The sequence below is a fragment of the Colossoma macropomum genome, unplaced genomic scaffold (assembly GCF_904425465.1).
Source record: "Colossoma macropomum unplaced genomic scaffold, Colossoma_macropomum, whole genome shotgun sequence".
Lineage (NCBI taxonomy): Eukaryota > Metazoa > Chordata > Actinopteri > Characiformes > Serrasalmidae > Colossoma > Colossoma macropomum.
In genome coordinates, this window is record NW_023494793.1 from 9,040,527 (window position 1) to 9,059,629 (window position 19,103).

At 39.9% G+C, this 19,103-nt stretch overlaps 1 protein-coding gene across 1 annotated transcript; it reads left to right on the forward strand.

Annotated features, from left to right (window-relative positions):
• Positions 1 to 273: 273 nt before the first annotated feature.
• On the forward strand, positions 274 to 13,764 carry inavaa (innate immunity activator a). The gene is made up of 10 exons (XM_036578400.1): positions 274 to 411; positions 5,120 to 5,225; positions 6,137 to 6,270; positions 7,610 to 7,732; positions 9,088 to 9,319; positions 9,841 to 9,894; positions 9,980 to 10,208; positions 10,776 to 10,931; positions 11,089 to 11,788; positions 12,970 to 13,764. Exons 2-10 carry the CDS (start codon positions 5,165 to 5,167, stop codon positions 13,060 to 13,062), a joined length of 1,782 nt encoding a protein of 593 aa, XP_036434293.1. The 5' UTR covers positions 274 to 411; positions 5,120 to 5,164; the 3' UTR covers positions 13,063 to 13,764.
• Positions 13,765 to 19,103: the final 5,339 nt, after the last annotated feature.

The window sequence follows — 19,103 nt, forward strand, 5'->3', positions numbered from 1 at the left end:
CAGAGATGTGACCATTAAAAAAAAGGGGGGGGGGCAGTTTATTAGCTTTTCCACTCTGGACTAATTAAGAAATAGACGAAACCAAGTCACGTTTTTACTGTCATTAATAGCAGCTGCCTCAGAGTCATTTTCACTCACTAACAGCGGCCTCGTTTTCTGAAATGTTGGCGCTTTCATTTATGTTGCATTAGCAAACGCGACACGCCCCCCCTCCCCTTGTAGCAGTGGAATGGTACGACCCAAAGGCAGCTGTTCGGTGTGAGGACACCCCTCACTCACATCCAGCAGTGTTCAGCGGTGGGAGAGCGCGCTGGAATAACCTGACATGTACCAGTCTGAGGGTGTGGACTAAAAAGGACAGCAGTCTAGCTCACTTTCAGACAGATCGTCGAGTCAATAGCGCTCTAAGAGGTACGGCTAGGGTGGGCTTTGAGGTACCGAGTGGGTGTGGACGCAGGCCACGCTTGATGTTCAGCATCAGTATCTTTCCATAACAGTCACATTTTAGACTGTCTGAAGGGTTAACTGAAGATCGATACCAGTAAACTTTAGAATCATGCATGCATTATGTACGTATTATTACAATGTAGGATTATGAGACAATGCAATGGTAGATGGTGCTGTAACTATTAAATGGACTGGTGCCTGTCCATTGGTGCTAGCCAGTCCTAAATGGATGTGGAATGGCACAGCTTGGCTGTTTGTATGGGACTAATAGATTCATCAGTTTGGTTTGATTGGTGGATCAGCACAGGCCTTCACTGAGAGGCTCAGCCACTATGCACTTAGAGTGTGATCAGTGCAGCACATGTTGAATTTGTGCAGCTGGTTAAGCATTTTCACAGTGACTGTTAAAGTTGAGTGCAGCAGACAAAGGCCTACAAGTGATTCAGTTATGTTAATGACAGTTTGGCAGATTTTTAACAATAAGTAAAAGCTAAGTGACTGATAGTCAGCTGTACAGCAGGACAGAGTTAGCCTATATTATGGCCTAAAAAGCAGGTGAAGGGAGTTAATGAATAATTGTTCTTACTGAGACCATATTTATTGTTATCGTAACAAATCACATCACATTATGTCACAAGAGCATGTCCTGTTTAATAGGATTTGGTACAGTGCATTATGTGCAAAGGATCATTGTATGTGATATTGTTATATTTTTAAGTGTGGCACTGCAGGTTCTTTTTGATCTGTTCTAATATTTCAAACCTCAGAAAAACTAAATATCATGATACATATTGTATATCGTGATGATGCCTTGAAGTATCGTGATATATGCCGTGTCACCCATCCCTAGACTGGCGTTTGTCAGCATTGTAATGCCTCTTTCCCTCTCTCCCTCCCTCTGTCTGTTCTACCTTTTGGATTCCTCTTTTTTGGGTTTTGGATCATTTCTGGCTTTTCACCAGAGGCGGAAATAAGTCATACTGTAAAGTCATTTGGCCTCTCCCATAACATCAGCATCTACGCGATTCAGCACCCCTTTAATTACAGGCTGTACATCCATTCTGGGTTCGGTTCAAGTCTCCCCTCAGAGTTTCCGAGGTTTGGCTCGCTTTGGGAATTCCAAAGCTCAGCCGCAGGCGGTAAAGAATACGGCTCTGGAGGAGTTCCAAAAGATCACAGCTCACTGGAAAGGGTGGTGGGGAAGCCAGAGGAGAAGACGTCTTTGCCTGCACTTCATAATTGCTGACTCCAGAAGCACCCTTTTCCGGTGATGCCTCATTGCCATGCTTCAGTGCGCTGTGAGGAAGGGTGGATCAGTGCGCTATAGTGTTTTTTTCCTCTGATGAGCAGATCACTGTCAGTCCAGCTATGTCCTGTATGCTCGTTCGGTGCAATTAGCTTTGTAGTCTAGACAGAGTCTTGTTTTGAGGGTGGAGTGAAGTGTGAATGCGAGGTTTGTCTCCTAAAGCATCTCTACATTTTTCAGAGGTTGCAGTGCTTTGAATAAAGCATACTTTGTGTCAGTGACCTAATTCATGCCGTGGTTGCAAACCCGCACGTTTGTTTTTATACAGGTCATTTATTTGTCCTTTATGTACTATATATGTGTAGCTAATCACATTTACATTGAAATTTAGGGCATTTAGCAGATGCTCTTATCCACAGTAGCTTATAAACTCCTCACTAATATGTAATAATCTGTAACTCTAACCTCAACCGTAATCTCAGTAATTGAAAAGAAATGTTTTTTCCTCATTCAGATTAAAAAAATGTAGCTTTTGTAGAAAATCACTTTACGAACTCAGGACCATTTTGTTAGGTTAACCCTTTTTTTTCTTGTTTTGCCTACAAATTCAGGACATGTCCCGAAAATGTACAAAAACAAGCTCTCACACACAGAGAGAGGAAAAGAGAGAGAGAATTGTATACTCTGCATTCTCAGGAGGCTGAGGCATATGCTATCAGCAGATAGTGTCCTCTCAGCAAATTGGCCACATTGCTGTGTTGATACAGGGCTTTTGTTGGGGTGCTTTCGGACTCAGAGTGCATAAAAGGGCAGGCTGGTCTATGTCGAGTCGATTTCTTTGCAAAGCCTGCATCTGTCTCCACGAGTTACAGGCCTGAATGAGTAGAAAGTCGTCAGGGAATCTACAACAGCATCCTGTCAAACGTGCTCATATTAACAGACCTCGACGCCGTCCAGGAAGAGGCTATGATAATGATCCATAGACAAAATAAACCCTGAGCCGAATATCTGGTCTCAGGGGGATGTTACTATCTCCCCCTCCTCATTTTTATCCAGGAAATGAACACCGTTTTGAACTTGTTTCTGTGTGGCCTAGCACATTTTTCATAGCCGATGCTGACCTGTCATGAGACGGAGTAGAATCATCTTCTGGATATGAAAAGATCCTTTGTTATCTGTCTGAATGTTTCTGTGAGAGTTAGGTCAGACATGTGAGAGCGTGAGTTAGATACTGAAACAGTATCTAAAACAGTTTAGACAAACAAGGCTCAACTTGCATATATGCTGACCCCTCAAACTCTAGGCCTTTATTCAGTTAGTCATCTTTAGACTTGTTATTCTGTAACTACTATGTAACTACTATGTAGTTATGAGAGTGGGAAACTAAAGTTGACTGATCCCTTAGAATTTAAGGGGTTAAATTTCTGGGTAAGGGGGCACTATGGCAAAAATATAACATTATTTTAATATGAAAACATTTTTGTGATTCATTGAATGTGTCATGATATTAAGGTTTTCTTAGGTTTGCAAACTACTTGGAACAGATAAAATATAAAAAAGATAAAACAGAGTTTTTATTTGGCAGTATTTCCATGTATTAAAAAAAATAGTAGTAAAGTATTTTACTATTATTTTACTTTCAAAGTAGTAACTTTTCAGGAGAAGGCAAAAAAACGTTTAAGCCAAGTTAATATAAATAGATTTTTATTTTAAATTATTTTTTATGTTTCATTCATCGTGTAGTTTCCACACAATGAAAAGGATTTGAGCTGTGCTCATATGGTAGAAAAATAAAATTTACTACGTGTGAAGATTTGCAAAAATAAACTTTTTTTTTAAGCAGAAAACAAACACAAACAAATAAAGAAAGAAACAAGATAGTGTCATAGTAGGAGTCCAGTCAGCTACTTGTTACTATACAGTTTATGCAATTACTTTTCTCTGGATGATGATACTGTTCTAAAAGTAATGACGAAACACACATAATGTACTCAGAAAAGAATATTGTGACGTAGTATATCATGATAATGATTACATATCATGATACTGTCCACTCCTATTGCTGTTTCATGTTCCAAGAGGGTCAAAGTGGGTCATATCACTCAAGCAAACTCTTCCCTTACAGGAACAGGTATACAACCCATTACAGAAGTAGGTCAACAGTGTTCCTCTTCCTTCTAAAACCCCTTAGACTTCCATTTGTGTCTTAAAACCTAATAACTGTTATTTTGCATTCTTTTCCATTTTGAATAATAAGCCTTCAGATGTATGTTTTCAAAATTTCTCCATAATTAAATTAAGATTTAATTATAATCATTCAGAGTCAGAACAGTTGAGAGTGGTGGTGATGGGAGCCAGATGCCATCTAAAAGCTGCTTAACAGAAAGCTATTAAACAAAATAGTTGCGAATACACTGCCTAAAGCCTGAGACATTGTTCCATGATAGTTTTGAGTTAACCTAAAAGACATTTTTAAATCCATCGGTGGAGAGGTACATGCAGGGTGTTGTAAGCAAAAATAGTCCCCAAAAGAAAAAAAATATTTTTTTTAGATTTAGCACAATTTTACCACAATTAACATTACATATAAAATATCAGAGATGGTTCACTGGTTGCTTTGGATAGTAAATAAAACAGCTATATATGTGTTGTGACCACTGCTTCCTATCACCACCACTTTAAAGAAATTGAAGTTTATTCTACATTGCACCATTTTACATCAAATCACTCCACTTACATCCGACTTTGCTTACATCTCAGTGACCGAATTATGCATAAATCAATGGAATTCCCCTTTAAGTGGTGAAGTTAAGCTTATTATAGAAAGCATTTTGTTCTCTTTGAAATAAGAGATGCTGTAATAGGAACAGTAGCAGCTATAGCCTGAGGCAGAGTCAGAGCTGACACATTGTTCTACTTCAGAGGCAGCATGGAGACACTGAAAAGAAGTTTTCTGGGGAGGGGTCAGAGAGGAACAGGTGCAGGCTGTGGTTGGGGGAGCATCCCCTTGGCCATCTGTTTTCTTTTGGAGCATCTAGTTTCCCAAACACGTTCCCTCACACACTCCATCAGCGGATAAGCGTGCGCACACACACACGCCGGGTCACCATGGCGCTGCACAGAGAATAAAGCGCACATGTGCACGGTCAGCCAGTGGGCATGCTTCTATTGTGCTGTGAGACATTAAAGCAGTCGGGCGGTGGGGGTGTAAGTGGACTGAAAAGAGACCAGTTGCTCTTTCTTTGGCCTCAGTTGAAGGGTTGAGGCTGAGGAGCCAGGCTTCAGTATTTGCCTCAGCAGGCCGAGCTTTGCATATCACATGACACTGATTTGGTTGACAAATAGCAAGTGGTTGATCAGCTCTGAGAAGGAGAGGTGCGAGATAAAAACAAAAGAAAGATCTCATATTGTGCTTTATGTCAACAGAAACGCTGGAACTATAGCTTTTCCACTTGAAACGAGGGCCACAGGATGAATATGGAGTGCAAAGAAGAGATCAGCGACTCAGACAGTGGGATCATTTTAAATTCTGGTAAGGACTAAAGAATATTTGGCTGACAAAGTGGAGCAGAAAGTGCAGACTTAATATGCATAGTATGTTGCCATTGGTGATGTATTGTTATTTCTAGACAGAGCATGTGACATTTAGCCTGTTTATCATTAATTTATGCATCAGTTTTATCTTTGTAATGGCATTAAAGACCATATTATGTGTCAAAGTAGTGCAGATGTTTAGATTTGACCAACATTTCTGACCAATATTTGATGATGTATTTATTGTACTGTGTAAGAGCAGAATGTTTAGGTAATGCTCATCTGCTTTGCTAAAATATCTGCATTTTATTCATTTTATTGTAGAAATTAGTGTTATATGTCTCTGCAATGCTATTCCAGGTGGATCTAATCCCAACTTCTACATACACAAATGTTTATGAATCAACATAAACATGAAAGGTCATATCGGCATCGGCCCACAATCCCTATATTAGTGCATCTCTACTGAGACCTTGATAGGCAAAACATTACCAGTATTCTCCACATGCCAATAACACAGTGGACTCTTACTGCAGTCCCAGCCTGTCCCCCCTGGTCAAATTAAATGTTTTTGTTGAGTTTCTAAGTGAAAATAAGTTAACGCATCCTCTACAGAGAGCACACTTGTGGCATTTATATGCACACAGTTTATATTTATTTGCTGAGTTTAACACACTGGGAAAAATGTGCAGAAGTGTGTTCACTGTAGAGGATGTGTACAAAACGTCATTTGACCAGAGGTGCCTAAACTTTTGCATATGACCGTAGATGCAAACAACTACGGTAAGCAATGATAAAGATCTAGTCACTGGGTATTCCAAAGAGACCATAATTAATGATTTCTGCTAAAAATTACTGGTACCATCTGGCTAAATAAACAAGTCGAATGCATTGTCTTCTTCTGTCCAGGTCCAGACAGCCCTACATCCCCTGTGAAGGACCTGAGCACTCACACACGGGCTATGAGGCTTAAGCACCAGGCTCTAGAGGACAGGCTGGAGTTGTGTCTTCTGGAGCTGAAGAAACTCTGCATCAGAGAGGCTGTGAGTACTATTGTCCTTAACCCCTTAAATGCCATGTGTATTGCATCCGAAGGCTTATTATTCAGTAATTACATGATAATTACTATAATATAAAATGCAAAGTGAGTTATTCTTAATAATAAACATTTAGATGCACCAGCAAGTGCTCCTGGCCTTTTAAAGGGATGAAGGGTAATTTCACTGATTTCTCAGTGACAAATGATTATAAATCAATCATTGAGATGTAAACAAAGTCATTCAGGCTGGTTGATGTGGAATGGTTAGTTGCAGAAAACCTTAAAGACTTCTTTACAGTAGTAGTGATAGGAACCAGGGCTTGCAATGTCTACAACACAGATGTAGCCATTTTTTTACCATTCAAAACTGCCAATAAACTACATATCTTCTTAGTTTTTATGTGCAATGTTGACAATGGTAAAATAGTGGTAAATATTAAAAAAATGGAGGGGGGGCTGTTTTTCTCTATAATGTCCTGCATTTACCTCTCTGCTTTTTTTTGGCTTTTTTATTTTTAAAAATATGTTTTAGGCCAAAATTTACTAAAAATATTATAAAACAATGTTTCAGGCATCGGGCATTTCATTTGAACAGATTCCTGTGAGGGAGCTTAGACGTCCGGTTCCTATCACCACCACTGTGATCAATTCTGATTGGCAAGCTTCTCTAGAATGAAGCATCCCACGTCAAACCACTCTGATTGACTATATTTATATCTTAACCATTTAGTGGAATTCCACTTTAAACCTACCATTGTGAATACATTTACCATTATCTGCAACCATATGTGAATATGTGTCACAATTAGTGCGCACCATAAACTCAGTGTGAGGATAAAATGGCTTGGCCAGTGCAATACTGTAGTGTTAGTGTGACTGATCTTTGTAAGCCTCCTTTAAGTTGCTGCAAGAGGGGCGCTGAATCAGCTAAACCAATCAATTTGGTGGGCGTTCTTTTGTTTTGCAAAGAGGACTTCAATGGAGACGCTAAAACGAGTCACCAGTGGACAGTCCCGAAACAGATGCTTCTTTACAAAGTTAGTCAGGGTGTTTCTCATTCACTGTGGACCCAGAAGATTTAGGGAAAGATTCAGTCCACCATAAACCCCCACCCCTTTGTGGAAGTCCCTATGACGCTGAAAAAACATCTGCTTGTTGAGTGATCACCAAACACAGATAGAACCAGAGACTACTGAATAAGAATTATATGTTGCTCTTGGTAATGTAATGTGATTTGTAAACAAATGATTGATGATTTAAATTAAAACATTGTTTTCTTTCAACCAACCATGTTTTTTATGATAATGACTGTGTTAATATGTTAATCGGCTTTGTTTTTACAGGAACTGACTGGAAAGCTGCCCTCTGACTACCCTCTGCTGCCTGACGAGCAGCCGCCACAGATCAGGCGGCGCATTGGAGCTGCCTTCAAACTGGACGAGGGCTTGATCGCCCAAGATGGAGAGGTAAAGGATCTAGTCACTGTGAGACTGATATTTTTTTCTCTAACCACAGCCTCTGTAATCATTAGCTCTTATATGCTGCACACAGAAAAGCAGCTATTTCTGCCTTCTAATCTACAATTATCCTTTAATAGTGTGATTTCTCAGTTCTGTTGTCGCATTTATTTTGATATATAAAAAACATGACTTAACAAAGACAAAAAACTATAGACTTTTATCTTGTTTGTTTTAGAAACTACCAATTTGAGCAAGAATGCAGTCGAATGAATATATTACACATTTTAGTTACCTTTATATACCAAAAAATAACACTGAAAAGACTCAGTTATACTAGCTGATGCATTTTACTAAAACCAACGTGGACATGCACACAGCCTAACTACTGTGTTGTATTGTGTACAAGAGGTCAGACAGGGTTAACCCCTTAAATGGCCAGGGTCCACCAGTGGGCCCAAAGATTTACTACACACTTTTGTAACCTAAGAATAGCTCAGCCAGTTTGATTTTTCCCTGTATTTACTGAATAATAAGCCTTAGTATGAAATTAGACTGACATTTTAAGGGGTTAAAAAAGATGATTCTTCAACAGTTCTTTAGTAAAGATGGTGATTCTATATAGAGCCTGAACATTTGTATTTGCATGCTTATAAAGTTCTCTGCATGATGAAATGGTTCTTCAGATTGATGGAGAATGGGTCTATGTAGCACCAAAAGAGTTTTTGACACTGTAACAATAGAAGAACCCTTTTTTTAATGCTATATGGAACCATATCACATTCTCCATCAATCTAAAGAACAATTTCACCATGCAGAGAACCATAAAACCTCTTTAAATCTCAGGTTTATTTCATACTGAGCCTTATTATTCAGTAACTAGAGGGGCTTTGATGCAAACTGGCTGAGCTATTATTAGATCATAGAAGTGTGTAATAAAACTTTGCGCCCACCGGTGGGCCCTGGACATTTAAGGGGTTAAAAGAATAGCTTGGCAAAAAATCTAATTTACACAATTTTTCCCGTACCCTAAATGTAGTCAGTCAGTCAAGACATCAGTGTCCAAAGTTTTAGATCCTTCAGCTAACAAGTAATGGAAACTTTTACTCCACCATTATCGTTGTGCAGACCACATGCCTAAATCATCACACATTTGCCTCAAAACGTGGATTTTTGTTAAATGATCTGAAAAAGACTTTGGGTGTGGTTTTTGACATTGGATTGGATTCTGTTATCTGTAACAAAACTAGACAAAACAGTGTCAGCTATGATGCTAATGTAACTATCAATTAACAATAACATGTATGAGCACATTACTATTAGCCGTTAAGAGAATTTTCCTGGCTTTGACCACTTTCCTTTAGGAATCAGAGCTGCATGCGCTCGAGGCTGATCTGGCCCTGCACCGGCAGATTTATGAGGCAGCCCGAAGGCTGTCCCTCGAGGAACACATCAGCAAGCCGGTAAGGAAGAGCCGGCTGCAGCAGTGTAAGCGTGAGGAGAAGAAAGTGAAGGAGCTGCAGGAAGCTGTGCTGAAGCACCGCATGAACCACGGCTGTGTTTCACCACAGACCTGCCGATCCTCCAGACAGAGAGGCAAGTCTGTTAGGCTCTGGCTTTTCCACTGCTGATTTCTATCATTTCTGTCACTCTAAAACCTTTAAAATCCTTTTTTAATTTTAATTCTTACACAATTTGTGTATGCCATTTGAAAATGTTAGCTGCCCATTATATTGTATGAACATTTCATGATGAAACAACCAGTAGAAATTACACAAGGACATTTTCTTCTGCTCCTTTGAAGCTACTTTTTGGGAGATATATGAGGTTTTGTTACAACAGAAATAATATTCTGATTGCGAAGAAAAAACATTTTTGTAGATGTAGTTAAACTAGTAGTATTACCACCTTAAATAATAAGTGCCTGTAGGTGGGCCCACACTTCACTTCCCCACTCTCATAACTACATATAGTAGCCTCATAGTCCATACTTAATGAAAAAAAACTCTTAAGATTAATAACTGAATCTAAATCCCTGGTTTCATTGAGGTAATACTAGTATGAACCTAATATAAGTATTAAGTGAAATAATTTTGTACTATGGTTCTGTTTTTCAGACTTATGCATATCTGATGACAGCTCGCTGTCTGATGCCGCTGCCCTTGATGATGGTGAGAGCAACATCCTTTTATGCAGCTGTATCATCTATGGCCAAAAGGTCACATTAAATCTCACTAACCCTTTCTATTTCTACAGATTTAGAGCCAAGTCTACTCTCCCCAACAGTTCTGGACTCTGAGGGCAGTTTCCAGCACTCAGTGACCCTCACCCTTTCCCCTAGTCATGACCCAAAGCAGGCAGGCTCCAGCTCCAGCCTGGAGTACGAGCGCACACCCATCCAGAACTCTCCATGGCATGAATCCAGTCTAGATCAGCCCTACCAGAAACACAAGAAACCTCCTTCTGCCAGCAGCAGCAGGTCTAGGTAATCAATGCAGAGATGTGATGTAACTTTACCGAAAAGCTGCAATATGTTTTATACATTGGTAAATTAAAGAAAGAAGTCAGAAGAAAAATTTTATCTGTACACTATTGTCTCCTTTGCCCAAACTCACCTCCCTCAAACCTCATTGAGTTATTAATTTCAAATAGACTTGCTTATATGACTACAGTTATTCATTAAATGGACAAATGTATGTTACTAAAAGCAGCAGCCATCACAAAGCCTGAATTTTGACCGTTTTTATGCTGCATTAGCTACATTAGCCTTGTAGCAGCACTTTAAAACTAAAGATGCAAACTCCCAACATGTGAATGACATCATTTGGGGTAAGAGAGGAGCAGTGTAAATTATATTTTTCATTGAACCACACCTTAAAGAGAAGCATGCCTCTATAGAGTAGCTCTGCTCAATTCACAGTGCTTATAGTAATAAGATTAGTCTCTACTGAGGAGGTGAAATCACTCCCAGTTTACACAAGGAAAGATCAATAAATTGGTTGGTTTGTCATTAATATGTGATATCGCTAATCACGCCTTATTGTGTCAGCAGCAGTCCAACCGGAACCCCAACTGACCTGAGACTTAATGACATTCCTCCTGCTCCCCAGTTTGTGTTTAAAAGCCTGGCAATGCGCAACAATCACCCCAACAGTGCTCCTTCCACCCCTGAGCTGCCACTGCGCCGCCATGTCTCTCAGTCTTTCAGGTAGGGCAGTGTGAGCAAACACAAACTGATGTAGTGGACCTATAAGGGTGCAGCTCATAAAGTGGCCAGTCAAAGGAAATAGAAGATATGTGGTCTCTAATAAATTGGAAAGCGAGTGTATAATGTTTAATGTTGTCATTTATAATGTTTGCAACAGACTTCCCAGACCCAAACCAGAACTGAGCAAGCCCAGCTCTGAACTGAACCGGGTACGGACCAAGCTGCCTCGCCGCCGTGTCACCAACTTTGCCCTGGCTTATTCTGTCCAGCGTCTGTATCAGTCTAGCTCAGAAGACAGCAGCTCGGAACACTCCATATCCTCCTACAGCAGCTCGTCCAGCCGAGAGTCCGCCCCTGAGGCAGCCAAAGCCTGCCCTCCTCCTTATGGCTACCACCGCGCCCCTCAGAACAAAGCACAGGGTCAGCGTGCAGCCCCAAACCTGCCCAAAAACAACCTGCCCCGGCCTGTAGCAGGCCCTTCACAGGGAAACCCCCAGGACAAAATGCCACTTGAGGGGGATATGAGCAGGCTGAACCTGGGGGTGACTTCACCAGCTGACCATGCAAACCCAAGTAAACCACAGCAAACAGAGGTGACTTCACCAAAGCGGATGCTTAAACCCCCACCACCTCCATACTCGAGGCTGGCCCGAGCCCCTTCATTGAAAGAGTATCCCAACCACCCTAGCAGGCTGCTTCCTCGAGATGTGGTGGCAAACGACCTCAAGTCCTGGCATCAGAAGAACATCGCTGGAGAGATGAAGCCTCAGCCGCTGGAACGTCACGGGTCGATGCGTGTGAAACGCTCGCCCAATCAAGAGCCGCCACCGTACCACCAGATCCAGGCGCATAGACAGGTAAACACACGTTAGACTGTCGTTTGCTACTAACTGATCTTAAGCAACAAAAAATATTGGCCAACGTCATTTTATATGGTCAAAAAGAATCCAGTAGTTTTAGTTACTGACTGGTATCAGTTGTCAAACATAATTAGATCAGCTCTCAATTGGCAAATGTCTTAAGCTCAAATAACAGGGTGGGGGCGGCATGCTAACACTACAAGTGTGTGTTAATTACAATCTAAAACAAACAACTTCAAAGCAAAAATCAGTCGATAAATCAGAGAAACTTTAATACTGGCTGATTTTGCAAAAGCCAGAGACCACCCTTCATTTCTTTTCAAGTCAAAAAGTAAAAGTAAACAATGTTTTTTTTTTCAGCATCAGGAAAAAAGCAGAAAAATATATTTCACAGAAAATTAAACTGAAGCCTCAACAACAAAATATCATGTTTTTTTTCCTGCATTAAGTGTGAGTCCATTCTTTGGCTTTCATTCGTTTTGGGAGACTTGCTTTCAGTTTTTCTAAAACTGTCTTTCTCCAAAGTTCAGTCTTAGAAGTTGGTTTCATTTTGTGCTTCTCACAAACCAAGTAACCCCAAACACATTCAGTAATGTTGAGGTCTGGACTCTGGGATGGCTAGTTCATTGTTGTAGCTTCTTTGTTTGTTTTGCAAACATTCCTTTTTTGCTCAGTAATGGCTTCTTCATAGATACACGTCCTTTCAGACCCATAGCACTGAGTCATCTTCTTACAGGCGGATTTTTATAGATATTTCAAGATCTGAATCTAGAGTCACTTTTGGTGGCCTACCAGGCCTTACAGGTTGTTATGAGTCTCATTTTCTCTTTCACATTTTCTTCTTTTGGAAACTATATCTCCAAAATAAATAAGCTGTACTTAATGGCCATTTTGACTGGATATTAAATAAATGAAGGGATGTCTCAGCCTTTTGCACATTACATTTCAATATATCTGTTGAGTTTTATTAGAAAGCATGGCCACCAGGTCACTGTATTTTGCACTTGAAATATGGTAAGCTGATACATCACATAGATAAAACAATTCTGAGACATGAGAGGTATGAATTATAAACTATGAAATATTATTCAATGACAATAACACTTCATAGCCACGATAAAAACATAACACAAAGCAAAACAGCAGTCAAAAGCTGATAATGCTGTTGTTCATTCCAGGTTCCTCAGAAAGTGATCCTCCAGAGGGCTGCTGATGGGACTCCTCTGCAGTGGTATGAGGAGGAGGACTGTGAGATTGTAAGCCAGGTCTAACCACAGTCAGCTGGAATAAGCTATGCACAGCACAAACTCCTTCAGAAACTTTGTTAAGTACACAAGACATTCTTTAATATACTTTGTTTCTTTCATCTATTTATTGAGCCAATGGACTCTGATACTGCCTGCTGGCAAAGTGCTAATTCTGACCAAGACTTCTGACCAAAAGGTGAAGCTGAGCCAACTTGATATGGCACATCTTTTCACCTCCTGCAGACCCTTTCATCACTCAAGACTGATTGAAATTTGAGTCTGAGACTTACTTGTAAGGCATCATGCCATCATATTATTAATATTAATACTACTTTACTAATGTAGTACATTTTTTGTCCTTGACTACAATTTCTATTTCAAAATGAATCCCCTGAAAATGACATTGTTAAGTATATATTTGTGTCTGGTACACAGTTTTGCGTAATGAAGGATTTCCTAGTGTTTTAGAGCCCCAATTATTTAATGTAATACATTATGACTTTATGTAATATTTATGTTTTTAATTATTATTTTTAAATTAATCTCAGTCTTTTTCTAACACTTTGAGATGTTTTTACTAGATGCTGCTGTGCTGTTTTTGTATTATGCCTGTTTTATAGACTGCCTGTTAGTCTTAATACGAGCGCAGCTATTTCTTTTTTCAGCAGCAAGTCATCACTTTGTTATATTTGTGTACTAACCACTTAATATGTATTTTATGTTATTTATAATAAAATAATATAAATGGCCACAAAGATGCTATTTTCATTTTCCAGCACATACACACACACACACACACACACACACACACACACACACACACACACACACACAAAAGTTGGTTAAAAAAATGGTTAATGCCTAAAACACCAGATCACTGGCTGAAAACAAAGACTGTCCCATACATTTACCATGCGTTTTGATTCACAACCACAACACAGGAGCTCGTAGAAACCAGAATAGGATGGCTAGTATGATGATGGAACACAGCACTATGAGGTAAATGACAGTTATTATCCAGCGGCAGTGACACATCCAGTGCATCAGGGGGCGCTGCCTGCAGATAGAAACACACAGAAATAAGAACAAATATATGAATACAGCTCTAAAGTTGTGTGTCATTCTGCAACCGGCATCATGACAATATTAGAAACTTTTGATCTAGCAGTGCTTTTTCTGTGAGAAAAATCATTACCTTTTCGTTGCTACATACTTGCAACAAGCTAACAATTAGTAAGTCTACTATTTTAGCACTGTTATATTCCAACATCAGCTACTCAAACTGTAGCCTAAAGCCAGTAACATACTTCACGCAAGTACATGAACATAGACACGTTGAGATACACAGTCACGGTTTTGCAAGTCGTTGTGTTCTAAAATGTGTCATGATATAATTCATAAGGCTACACAAGCACAAGCTGCATTCTTAGCATTACAGCAAGGGCCGCTATAGCGACAGCCAAGCCTGGCCATGCTATCTCATACCGCCAGCATGCTTTCTCCTGTTAAAATGTCACAGCAGTCAATATATATAGAACAGAGAAATCAACTCTCACTCCTTTACTGTTTACAAGCTTAGTCGATATAGATGTTGGAATGACAGCAGCTCCTATTCTTATTTGTTCTCTATCTCCCCTTGAGTACTGAGTGTTTTAACCGCCACAGTAGCACACACAGAGGGTTTGTACAGATGGACCGTGCAACGCGTTGGCCAGCATTGTCATTTGCGTTTGTGTACTTGCATTTAGTATGTTTCTGGCCTAAATCTGCCAAACCAGCAACATTACATTTAAAGCTACACTATGTAAGATTTTGTAATGCTGGTTGTGTTTTGGACGTTCCAAAATCGATGCTGTTGAATCATCACCTTTGGATCAATGTATGACAGTGCATCAATGCAGTTTTACACCCCTAAGGAAAGGGAAGAGTGTTAACAGTAACGTACAGACCAGTTGTGAATGTGTTGCACACACTGACACTGTGCTGTGGTCCTCTGAGCCATGAAGAGTTCATCTCCAGAGCTGATTTACTCTTCAGCCTGTGCCGAGGTAATGTGGAGGGTGGCCTACGGAGAATTTGGACACTTTTGCAATTTCAGTAAAGCACTGTGCACAATGGAGGACAATCAGAGACACTGTACAGTCTGTCAAAAATTTGGAAACAGCTTGCTTTACACAAAGATAGTGCAACCCAAAGTATGAGCAACCTATCCAAGTAACAAAATTTAAATTTCAAAAGAAGGCATGTGTAGCTCTCCGTCCTTATAATATTTATTATCTCCAAAAAACAGGACGATTGTGGAAAAGGTGTATAGATTAATATCTGGCTAATAAATGCAAATGTCATACTTGTCGTACTCCTGCTGGTGTTCAGGTGAGGAATACTGAGGAGAGGAGAGATGAGTGCAGACGTTACACACGGCTGAAGATCCACCTTCTGCACATTCCAATCGTCTACTGGAAACAACAGCACAAAAAAGTTTGCTGTTCATTACGAACATTATCAGTTGGTTTCTATGACCTCAGCAGCTTTCAGTCCCCAGCGATGCCACAGACATCCACAGCCAGGAGTCTGAGAGAGCATAACTGTCCTCGCTCTCTCTGGATGAGTAGGATGGCCCTCCCTCTCCCCGCATCATTCAGCGTAATGCTCCCAACACAAGTGTCTGTTAATTGCCATAACAGAATTGGCAGCTAGTATTCTCCTCCAAGCATGTTGAGCTGTCGAATGATGTTGCGTAGTAAATGTCCAGTAGAGGTTCATTTATTGGAGGATGCACTTATTTAGTTCAGGTGTGGAATAACTCATCATGAAACTAAATCTTTATTTTTATGCAGTATTCCTACATTTCTAGTAAATATATGAATGATCATATCTAGTATTTGAAGCTTCACCATGATTTTAAAATGGCTTCATAACTAAACGTCCATTTTATTGTCCTTAAAAGGGTCTAATCCTATTTTTCATTAAGCTTTTTGCTGAAAAATAACAGTAATATCTACTTAACACGACCCTAAATTTAGAGCCTAATTGGGCAAGCTTTAACAATTCATAACTAAAAAACTAAGTTTAGCACAGCTTTGAAATTTGAAGTCAATAGAAATAATTACTGTTTATTATTATTATTATTATTATTATTAACAACATCATCTTGTATAGCATTGTGTTTCTATACCCTTACCACACTGCATTATTTACTGTCTATACATCCTCATTCCATTGTCATCTGCATTTTAAATAAAGAGAGTTGTTCACACACACACACACACACACACACACACCACGCACACACACACCCACGCACACACACACCCACGCACACACACACCCACGCACACACACACACACACAAAGGAAATAATCATGTGAACGGACAGGCACTAAGTGCACTGACTGGAATGACCCATGGGTTTTCTTCCGTATTAACATTTAGGCTTTTTTTTTTTTGGGATACTCCAATGTGAAAAAGTTAAATCTGTATGATAAATGTGCACAAATATGCTGCCACCCATCACTGTACAGTATGGACCATAGGGTTCAGTCTGATTAGAAGAAATCCAGTACCTTTATGATAAATTACATTACCTTCCATCTTCAAGCTGATCATTCTTTTGATTTGGGTTGGCTTCACTGGATCCTGTCAAGTCAGTAATCTGGATCTGTGATGTCTTTGTGCCAGCAACCTCTTCAGAAGATGAGGGGTTTGATTCTGCTCCTCTTTGCGTCTTCTTTAAAATAAATGGCAAACAAAAAATAATAAATTCAACTGCTTTTGGTGTATAACTTTGATGTAAGGAAAAACTCATAAGGTGACCCGTAATGATCTGACCTGGTCCCCCTTTAAGATGATAGCTGCACTGATTCTGCGCCGCAAAGCATGCTGCAACCGAGGAAAAACTTCTCTTATTTTTAACAAAGAAGAAAACTGTAAGAGGTAAAACACCCATTTGACCAAAAAGATAAATCAAATAGTAAATGGCAAATGACTTTTACCTGATGGGAGTCTTTCTCAGGCTTCTGCCCAGACTCTACTTCTTCTGCAAGACAGATTATATGGTGGTATAGAAATCAGTGTAAAAGCAATGACTGAACATTTAAGCAAAGCAAGGAGGGAAGCATATTAAGGCAGACTTGGCTAAGAGGAAGTCATGATAACAAGGCTGTGGGAAAGGGCTTGTAAAGTGGTGTAGTGGTCTCAGTAGACAAAGCACAGTAGGCTATGGGTAACAGTGTATTTATGGGATGAGCAGTCCAACTGTAAACGCAAGGAGAAGAAAAACAGGGAGTAATGTGGCAGCTTTATGGTGAGGAAGGAATGAGGAAAATGACCGTATCATGAAAACCAAATCTGTCTCCCTTTTCTGAAATCAAAGAGGATGATGATCGGTGATTAGTCACTCTTTACAGAACTAACTCTCTGTGTGTTTTCCTTTCTTTGCCAAGTTGAACAGCTGCCCATCCTGTGCGTCTGATGCTGTTGCCTCTTCTGCCTTGATCGGGTGCCCACTGCTTGCCAGCCTTCTGGACCGGCTTGACCACGATCGAACTTCATGCTGTACAACGCTGTGTAATCCTCACTCTCATGAAGTGATGATGCTGCTGCTGCTGCATAATCTAAAACTAACCATTGCTCCACCTGTTTTCCCCGCTTTGTACTATAATACTTTATACTAACAATGTTTGCTATCCGGTGTCGACCAGAGGAGGATAGGTTCCCCTTCTGAGTCTTGGTTCCTCTCAAGGTTTCTTCCTCCTGGTCTTAGGGAGTTTTTCCTTGCCACTGGCGCCACTGGCTTGCTCAGAGGGGCTTGGACCCGGATATTTTTCTTTTTCTGTAATGCTGATTTTCCTTTCTTTTTCTGTAAAGCTGCTTTGTGACAACGCCTGTTGAAAAAGCGCTATATAAATAAACTTTGCTTACTTGCTTGATGTAGATATAAATACCATTACAGTTTTAAAATGTAATGTTCACTCTCCAGTCTCTGCGACTCTGAAGCTAAGCTGCAAAAATAGCCCTGTGATGTCACAAAAACCAACCTATTTGACATATAATCACCCATTCATACAATCACCCAGTCTACAACAGTTTAGCTCTGCCTCTTCACCTGAAGTTATAAGGAGTGTTTCAGCCAGGAATGTTTTTTGAAACAGGAACAATACAGGGCAGCCAATCAGAACAAAGGGTATTTGCATATACCAGCCTTAAAGGCACAGTGACAAAAACAGACTGTTTAAAAAATTAAGTATAAGAATATTGTAGCATATGAGCTCTTTGAAGGAATACTCCAATATTTATCAATCTTTACTCAAACCTGAAGTATGAACACCCTCTGTCAAATTACAGGTTTTGTTGCTTTTTTAAAGTGAAAATAAGCTAACACATGCTCTACAGCAAACCAACTAAAATATGGTATTTTTTCAACTTTTAGAGCACAGTTTCTATTTATTTTCTGGAGTTTAACATGTTAAGGAAAAAATGTGCCATAACTTCTGTGCAGGCTTTTTTTTCCTCTAATATGTAAAATTCAGGAAATAAACAGCAATTGTGTATTAAAATGTGCCAGAGTGTGTTCTCTGTAGAAGACGTGTTAACTTACTTTTACTTAGAAAATCAACAAAACGTCCTTTGACCAGGGGTGCTCAAACTTTTGAAAAGGACTGTAAATTAGGCTGTAAATCTGTGTTTTTCAGAGGGAAGAGTTTGCGGTAATACGTTTTTACAGGTTCTTCATGACTGCACATTACTGTTGGTGGTAACGGACAGCACAGTACAGACACAGCAGACAGAGTGTACGTTAAGTACAGCTATGCAGCGCTTTCAGTGATGGAGGACAATGACTATGACACAGGGGCTGTAAAACAGGAAGTAGCTTATGAATGTAGGAAATGAGGGAGACAGAAATAAAGCAATGTGAGTAAACTTGCCCCAAATTTCAGAGGCTTGTCGGGCTCTACTGCTCTTCTGCATCTGTTTCTTAATCTCCTCCAACTCCACACTGTCTCTTTCATGGCGACGCCTCAGATTCTCCACATGAGCAACCATCAGCTCCACTGCACGGCTTACT